The sequence below is a fragment of the Salvelinus fontinalis genome, chromosome 5 (genome assembly GCF_029448725.1).
Source record: "Salvelinus fontinalis isolate EN_2023a chromosome 5, ASM2944872v1, whole genome shotgun sequence".
Taxonomy (NCBI): Eukaryota; Metazoa; Chordata; class Actinopteri; order Salmoniformes; family Salmonidae; genus Salvelinus; species Salvelinus fontinalis.
The window spans coordinates 28,732,427-28,741,784 of NC_074669.1; the positions used below are offsets into that span (position 1 = coordinate 28,732,427).

Genomic DNA, 9,358 nt, shown 5'->3' on the forward strand with positions numbered 1-9,358 from the left:
CAGTGTACAAAACAAATGGAGAGGGGGGGTTAGGGTTAGGGTCAAATAGTCCAAATAGTCAAATAGTCCATGCAAATAGTCCAGAGGCTATTTAACTAATTGTTCAGCAATCATATGGATTAGGGGTAGAAGCTGATAAGAAGCCTTTTGGTCCTAGACTTGGCGCTCCGGGTACCGCTTGCCATACGATAGCAGAGAAAACAGTCTATGACTTGGGTGACTGGAATCTGACAGTTTTATGGGCTTTCCACTGACACCGCCTAGTATATAGGTCCTGGATGGCAGGAAGCTTGGCCCCACTGATGTACTGGGCCAGGCGCACTACCCTCTGTAGACCTTTACGGTCAGATGCCGAGCAGTTGCCATACCAGGCGGTGATGCAACCGGTCAGGATGCTCTCGATGGTGCAGCTGTAGAACCTTTTGAGGATTTGGGGACCCATGCCAAATCTTTTCTGTATCCTAAGGGGGGAAATGCTTTGTTGGGCCCTCTTCACGACTGTCTTGTTGTGTTTGAACCATGATAGTTTGTTGGTGATGTAGACACCAAGGAACTTGAAACTCTCTTGACCTGGCCCATTACAGCCCAGTCGATGTTAATGGGGGGAGAGGTTGTTGTCCTGGCAACACACTGCCAGTTCTCTGACCTCCTCCCTATAGGCTGCCTCATTGTTGTCGGTGATCTGGCCTACCACTTTTGTGTTGTCAGCAAACTTAATGATAGTGCTAGAGTTGTGTTTGGCAACGCATTCATTGGATGAACAGGGAGTACAGGAGGGGACTAAGTACACATCCCTGAGGGGCCCCAATGTTGAGGATCAGCGAGGCAGACATGTTGTTTCCTACCCTTACCACCTGTGGATACAGTTGCAAAGGGAGTTGTTTAGTCCCAAGGTCCTTAGCTCAGTGGTGAGCTATGTGGGCACTGTGGTGTTGAATGCTGAGCTGTAGTCAATGAACAACATTCTCACATAGGTGTTCCTTTTGTCCAGTTGGGAAAGGGAAGTGTGGAGTGCAATTGAGAATGCATCATCTGTGGATCTGTTGGGGTGCTATGCGAATTGTAGTGGGTCTAGGGTATCCGGTAGGATGCTGTTGATGTGAGCCATGACCAGCCTTTCAATGCACTTCATGGCTTCCAACATGAGTGCTACCGGGCGGTAATCATTTGGGCAGGTTATCTTCGCTTCGTTGGGCTATGGTGGTCTGCTTTAAACATGTAGGTATTACAAACTCGGTCAGGGAGAGGTTGAAAATGTCAGTGAAGACACTTGCCAGTTGGTCCGCGCATGCTTTGAGTACACTTCCTGGTAATCCGTCTGGCCCCGCAGCTTTGAGAATGTTGACCTGTTTAAAGGTCTTGCTCACATCGACTACCGAGAGCATTATCACACAGTCATCCAGAACAGCTGGTGCTCTCATGCATGCTTCAGTGTTGCTTGCCTCGAAGCGAGCATAAAAGGCATTTAGCTCGTCTGGTTGGCTCGCGTCACTAGGCAGCTTGCGTCTGGGTTTCCTTTTGTAGTCCGTAATAGTTTTCAAACCCTGCCACATCCGACAAGCATCAGAGTCGGTGTAGTAGGATTCAATCTTAACCCTGTATTGACACTTTGCTTGTTTGATGGTTCGTCTGAGAGCAAAGCGGGATTTCTTATAAGCATCGGGATCAGTGTCCCGCTCCTTGAAAGCGGCAGCTCTAGCCTTTAGCTTGATGCAGATGTTGCCTGTAATTCATGGCTTCTGGTTGGGATATGTCTGTACAGTCACTGTGGGGACGATGTCGTTGATGCACTTATTGATGAAACCGATGACTGAGGTGATATACTCCTCAATGCCATTGGATGAATCCTGGAACATATTTCAGTCTGTGCTAGCAAAACAGTCCTGTAGTGTAGCATCCGCGTCATTTGACCACTTCCATATTGAGCGAGTCACTGGTACTACCTGTGACTGTTTTTGCTTGTAAGCAGGAATCAGGAGGATAGAATTATGGTCAGATTTGCCAAATGGAGGGCGGGGCAGAGCTTTGTATGCATCTCTGCGTGTAGAGTAAAGGTGGACTAGAGTTTTTTCCCCTCTGGGTGCACATGTGATATGCTTGTAGAAATGAGGTAAATTGGATTTAAGTGTGCCTGCATTAAAGTCCCCGGCCACTAGGTGCGCCGCTTCTGGATGAGAATTTTCTTGTTTGCTTATGGCCTTATAGAGTTGGTTGAGTGCGGTCTTTGTGCATATTAGACATTGCGCACCAGCTGTTATTGACAAAAAAGACACACACCCCCACCCCTCGTCTTACCAGACGTAGCTTCTTCTCTGTTCTCCCGGTGCATGAAAAATCTCACCAGCTCTATTTTATCCGTGTAGTCGTTCAGCCACGACCTGGTGAAACATAAGATATTACAATTTTTAATGTCCCGTTAGTAGTGTAATCGTAATTGTAGGTCATCAATTTTATTTTCCAATGATTGCATGTTAGCAAGTAGAATGGATGGCAGTGGAAGTTTACTCGCTCGCCTATGGATTCCCAGAAGGCAGCACGACCAGCGCCCTCTTTCCTTCGTCTTTTCTTCACGCAAATGACAGGGATTTGGGCCTGTTCTCGGGAAAGCAGTATATCCTTATTTTCGGACTCATTAAAGGAAAAAGCTTCTTCTAGTTTGTGGTGAGTAATCGCTCTTCTGATGTCCAGCAGTTATTTTAGGTCATAAAACACGGTAGCAGCAACATTATGTACAAAATAAGTTTAAAAATAAGTTACAAACAATGCAAAAAAAAATAACAAAATAGCACAGTTGGTTAGGAGCATGTAAAACGTCAGCCATCCTCTTCGGCGCCAAGCATTAGATTGGTATAAACATGGGCAAGAGAATTTTCTTCTACCATATTTCATGCACCAGTCTAGGTGCTTCATTAGCTCATTGTTATGGATGTATCCAAATAAGTGTCACTAGAAAACAGCTTAAACAAATGCAAACGCAGCTACTTTGCTGTTATTCTGGCTGCACTGTTTGACGTAGCTGTAAGTTAGCCGTTGTTGGCTAGCTAGCAAGCAAGGGATAAGAATGTTGCCAGCCATTATGGCAAAGAAACATTTAGAACGAACGACTGGGTTGCGTCCATAGATACAGAACAAAAAGACTGAATGACTGGTTTGCGTGTTTGGCAACTGAACCGATAGAACGAATGACCAGCCTGCTTGGGTAGCAACCCTAGATTTGTGTCGGGACTATATCTTGTGGAAGGATGAATAGTATGAATAAATTCATCAAAATAACTTTTTTTCATGAAAATATGTAAATCATTACTTGAATATATTGTTAAGCCACTGGATAAAAGTGATAATGTCCTCGAAGCTGGTGTTTGGAGGATATATTGGCACAACAACTGTGCCAATATATCCTCCAAACACCGGCTTTTCGGGGCATTTTTACTTAATTACAACTTTAACAAAAGGTTAAATCCAAGTCACATTAGGATTGATTTATAATTTAAACCTATCCAAACCTTACTTAACCTTACCTTACTTAATGGCAGTACTTTTGCCATTTTGATTTAGTCAACTGGCTAATTCCTCCTGATGACCGGGTTGGCGTGACCTGATGACACGGCTGGAGTCGGGACAGCCTTGTCATCAGGAGGGATACATTTTAACTTGCGAATTAAAAAATGTACTATTTCAAGAAGGAGATGACCACAATGACGCTGCCCATGCGCTCACAGATGTGATCATTACACAGATACAGAGATGTTATGTCCTGGCCCGTCACCTTATGTAAATCAAATCGAAATCAAATCAAATTTGATTGATCACATACACATGGTTGGCAGATGTTAATGCGAGTGTAGTGAAATGCTTGTGCTTCTAGTTCCAACAGTGCAGAAATATATAACAAGTAAAATCTAACAATTCCACAACAAATACCTAAAACACACAAATCTAACTAAAGGAATGGAATATATAAATACAAATACATGGGTGGCATTATTAATACAAGTGGCATTATTAAAGTGACTGGTCTTCCATTTATTAAAGTGGCCAATGATTTCAAGTCTGTATGTAGGGAGCAGCCTATCTGTGCTAGTGATGGCTGTTTAACTGTCTGATCGCATTGAGATAAAAGCTGTTTTTCGGTCCCAGCTTTGATGTACCTGTACTGACCTCGTCTTCTAGATGGTAGCAGGGTGAATAGGCAGTGGCTTAGGTGTTTGTTGTCCTTGATGTTCTTTTTGGCCTTCCTGTGACATCGGGTGCTTTAGGTGTCTTGTAGGGCAGGTAGTTAGCCCCCGGTGATGCATTGTGCAGACCGCACCACCCTCTGGAGGGCCTTGCGGTTGTGGGCGGTGCAGTTGCCATACCAGGCGGTGATACAGTCCGACAGGATGCTCTCAATTGCGTGTCTGTAAAAGTTTCTGAGGGTTTTAGGTGACAAGCCAAATTTCTTCAGCCTCCTGGGGTTGAAGAGGCGCTGTTGCTCCTTCTTCACCACATTGTTTGTGTGGGTGGACCATTTCAGTTTGTCCGTGATGTGTATGCCGAGGAACTTCACACTTTCTACCTTAGATGTGTCTAGGGGTTGCTCCCTCCCCTGCTGTTTCCTGAAGTCCACGATCATCTCCTTTGTTTTGTTGATGTTGAGAGGTTATTTTCCTGACATCACACTCCGAGAGCCCTCACCTCCTCCCTGTAGGCTGTCTCGTCGTTGTTGGTAATCAAGCCAACTACTATTGTGTCATCTGCAAACTTGATGATTGAGTTGGAGGCGTGCATGGCCCCGCAGTCATGGGTGAACAGGGAGTACAGGAGGGGGCTGAGCATGCATCCTTGTGAGGCCCCAGTGTTAAGGATCAGTGTACTAGAGATGTTATTTCCTACCTTCACCACCAGGGGAAGGCCCCTTTAGGAAGTCCAGGACCCAATTGCACAGGGCGGGGTTGAGCCCCAGGGCCTCCAGCTTAATGATGAGCTTGGAGGGTACTATGGTGTTGAATGCTGAGCTATAGTCAATAAACAGCAATCTTACATTGGTATTCCTTTTGTCCAGATGGGATAGGGCAGTGTGCAGTGTGATGACGATTGCATTGTCTGTGGACCTATTGGGGCGGTAAGCAAATTGAAGTGGGTCTTGGGTGACAGGTAAGGTGGAGGTGATATGATCCTTGACTAGTCTCTCAAAGCACTTCACGATGACAGAAGTGAGTGCTACTGTGCGATAGTCATTTAGTTAGTTAGTCCACTCATATCAGTACATTCGTAACAATATAAACATTACGAAAATTCTATTCGATCAAATAAGCCTCTTTTATCAATAAAATGTTTTGTTGACCAAATCCGACCAAACCACTCGCATATACAGTACCTCCGTACAAAAAAAACACTTTGTCTGCTTATTGCTACAGTCTTGCATGGACATATTTTGACAGGAGGGGAGCCTCTCGCTTCGCCTCTTCCTCTCTGCTCCAGTTTCACTATCAAGTCTTTGGCCACTGCCCACCACTCCATAGAGCACATATGTCAGAGTCAAGGCCCGCGGGCCACATTTTTACGGCCCCTGGGATGATCTTGATTTATTATTAGAACCGGCCCGCAGACCGCAGCAAGCCGGCAGCCCGCAGATCTTTTACACGCACCAATACTACATTTCCCACAATGCAACGGTGACGCACCGAGCAGTAGGCTGCTTCATTTCAATATTTATTGGCACAGCAGTCGTCAGCATCACAGTAAAATTAACTTTCAGATACCCATCAAAAATGGCAAAACGGAAGGTGGACACTGAGAACCGGGGGTTTCAAACAAGGTGGGAGTCGGAGTATATGTTCACGGAGGTAGCTGGAAAACCTGTGTGTCTTCTGTGTGGAGAAAGTGTGGCGGTACTGAAAGAGTATAATCTGAGACGACATTATGAAACGAAACACGCGGACAAAAACAAGAATATGGACATGGAACAAAGGCTACAAAAGGCAGAGGAATTAAAACGAGGCCTCAAATCTCGACAGGCTCTGTTCAAAAAAGCCAAATCACAAGGCCAGGCTGCTGTCAAGGCCAGTTTTATTTTGGCAGAAGAGATCGCTAAATCAGCCCGGCCATTTACGGAGGGGGATTTCATCAAAAACTGCATGATTAAAGTTTGTGACGAAGTTTGCCCAGAAAAAAGGCAACTCTTTTTAAATGTGAGTCTGAGCAGAAACACCATTGCCGAGAGAGTAGACCAGTTGTCCATCAATCTAAAAGAGCAGCTTGTGAAAAAGGGAAAAGATTTCATTGCATATTCCTTGGCTGTGGATGAGAGCACCGACATTTCTGACATTGCCCAGTTGTCAATTTTCATCCGCGGAGTGGACTCCAGCCTAAGCGTGACAGAGGAGTTTTTGGCTTTACGTCCTATGCATGGCACAACTACGGGGCATGATTTGTATGAAGAGGTGTCAAGATGTGTAAATGAGATGGAGCTGCCTTGGGAAAAACTCGTGGGTTTGACAACCGACGGAGCACCTGCGATGTGTGGACACAGGAGCGGACTGGTGGCGAAGATACGGGAAAAGATGCAAGAGGAAAACGCGACAGGTGAGCTGACAGCTTATCATTGTATCATACACCAGGAAGCGTTGTGCGGTAAAGCCTTGAAAATGGAGCATGTAATGAGCATCATCACGCGCACAGTTAACTTTATCAGAGCCAAAGGTTTGAATCACCGCCAGTTCAAGGCATTTCTGACGGAGTTAGAAACGGAGCATGGTGATTTGCCTTATCACACAGAGGTGCGATGGCTAAGCCAGGGAAAGGTGCTTCAAAGATGTTTCGAGCTTCGTGAGGAGATTTGTCTGTTCTTGGACAGCAAAGGGAAAGACACAACACAACTCCGAGACGAAATGTTTCTGTGTGAAATGGCTTTTCTGTGTGACATTACGAGTCATCTGAATGCAATGAACTTGCAGCTGCAGGGTCGGGATCATGTCATCTCTGATATGTACAGTACAGTGAAGGCATTTAAAACCAAACTGACTCTGTGGGAGACGCAGATGCGGAAAGAAAATTTGAGCCACTTTCCCAGCTGCCAGACCATGAAAGAGAAGCTCTCTACCAGTGCGTTCCCGAGCGCACAGTTGGCTGATAAAATAGGTATGCTTGCCGCTGACTTTCGACGCCGATTTGCTGACTTTGAAGCACAAAAAAGCAGGTTGGAACTGCTCGGTAACCCATTTGCTGTTGACGTGGAAAGCTCACCACCAAACCTCCAAATGGAGTTGATTGACCTCCAATGCAATGATGCACTGAGGGCAAAATATGCGGCAGTGGGTGCTGCGGAGTTCGCCCGTTTCCTCCCCGACACAATGCCCCAGCTGCGCATCCAGGCTGCTCAAACGTTGTCTATGTTTGGCAGCACATACCTGTGTGAACAACTGTTTTCTTTGATGAACCTGAACAAAACATCACACAGAAGTCGACTTACTGCTGAACACCTCCACTCAATTCTGAGGATTTCCTCAGCTCAGAGCCTTACCCCGAACATTGATGAACTTGTGGAAAAGATGGGACACCACCAAGTATCACCCTCAACCTCAAACAAGTGAACATTACTGTGCAATCACATATTTAGAGTTTTTACTCAGTTCAAGTTTAAAAGTTAAAGTTTAATATTTGTTTTCACTGCATGTTACTTCTCCTTAAACAAAGTGTTGTTTTTGATTAATAGATTTTTGCACTTTATTTTATTGTATTTCAATCCAATTATATTTTAAAAATATTTCAGTTGAGTGGATGATAGAAAATTGCTATTATTGTTTTTTTCTTTGAAGTAAATTTAGCCCACTTTTGCTAAAATAGAAAATATAGGCTACTGATGGTGCCTTGAATACCGGTTTCTTTCATTTAATGTTCATGTTATGGGGATTTTTATATAAAGGAAATTTGTCTTTTGTGTCTGTTGAAAATTAAAGATTACTGACAGAGCCATAAGAAAATATTGCTTTATTTATCTGATCATATTGGAATATATTTGTTAGGTTTTCAGTAGGTTCAATTAGGTTCACTAGACTATATGCGTCATTTAAAATTTTTTCAATGAACATTCGAACAGTCCGGCCCTCGGCTTGTAGCTAAATTTTTTATTTGGCCCTCCGTCCATTTGACTTTGACACCCCTGCCATAGAGTGACACTCTGGTTTGCATTAAGGTCCAGTCAAATCTCATTCAATATCCACATCCCTATGGACAGTAATGTACTCGATAAATCCAGAAACAAAATCCATAACATGTATCAGGCACTGGACGACTTCTGGGACTAGTTAAACAGAGGAAGGTCTTATTCTCTAATAGAAAGCACTTGCTTATCTACTTGGAATGTCCATCAAAATCTAAAATTGCCAAAACGTTAAGGTTCTAACAGACAGGTCTTCATTGATTATGGACCATGTCTTAAAGCAGGGTGACACTGCATTGAGTTAATCAATATTTGCCTAAAGAGGCCATTTGTAATAGAGTGACTGTGACTTGTGTGATGAATATGCTGCTATAGCATCTACTGCGTCTGTGTCCCAAATGGCAGCATATTCCCTATATAGTGCACTACTTTTGGCCAGGGCCTGTAGGGCTACAGTACACCAAGAGGCCACATTGGGAATATCAGTTCATGAATTTAACATAACGCAACATATTTAATCTTTAGTCAACTGTAAAATATGACATACATGTGTTACACATACAGTTAGAATATGTTTTTTTATTCATACTAAACAAAAATATAAATGCAACATGCAACAATTCATTAGGCCCTAATCTATGGATTTCACATGAATGGGAATACAGATATGCATCGTTGGCCACAGATACCTTAAGAAAAATGGGCCTCACAGCGGGCCTCAGGATCTCGTCACAGGATTTCTGTGCATTCAAATTACCATCTAAAAAATGATATTGTGTTTCTTGTCCGTAGCTTATACCTACCCATACCATAACCCCACCGCTACCATGTACCACTCGGTTCACAATTATTATTTTTTTAATAAAAAAAAATGGTCTGAGGTTTTGAGGCCGGTTGGAAGTACTGCCAACTTTTCTAAAACGACGTTGGACGTGGCTTATTGTAAAGAAATTAACATAAAATTATCTGGCAGCAGCTCTGGAGGACATTCCTGCAGTCAGCATGCCAATTGCACGCTCCCTCAAAACTTGAGACATCTGTGGCATTGTGTTGTGTGACAAAACTGCACATTTTAGGGTGGCCTTTTATTGTTCCTAGCACAAGGTACACCTCTGTAATGATCATGCTGTTTAATCAGCTTTGTGATATGCTACACCTGTCAGGTGGATGGATTATCTTGTGTGCACACAATTTGAGAGAAATACAAATTTTTTGCGT

General features: G+C 43.8%; 1 protein-coding gene across 1 annotated transcript; it reads left to right on the top strand.

Annotated features, from left to right (window-relative positions):
* Window positions 1–5,559: 5,559 nt before the first annotated feature.
* Window positions 5,560–7,882, top strand: LOC129854770 (general transcription factor II-I repeat domain-containing protein 2-like). Its single transcript, XM_055921920.1, has one exon. It carries the CDS (start codon window positions 5,751–5,753, stop codon window positions 7,569–7,571), a length of 1,821 nt encoding a protein of 606 aa, XP_055777895.1. The 5' UTR covers window positions 5,560–5,750; the 3' UTR covers window positions 7,572–7,882.
* The last annotated feature ends 1,476 nt before the right edge of the window (window positions 7,883–9,358 follow it).

Bases quoted from the DNA above. Each gene is read 5' to 3' on its own strand.
- LOC129854770 (XM_055921920.1), top strand. From the start codon at position 5,751: ATGGCAAAACGGAAGGTGGACACTGAGAACCGGGGGTTTCAAACAAGG.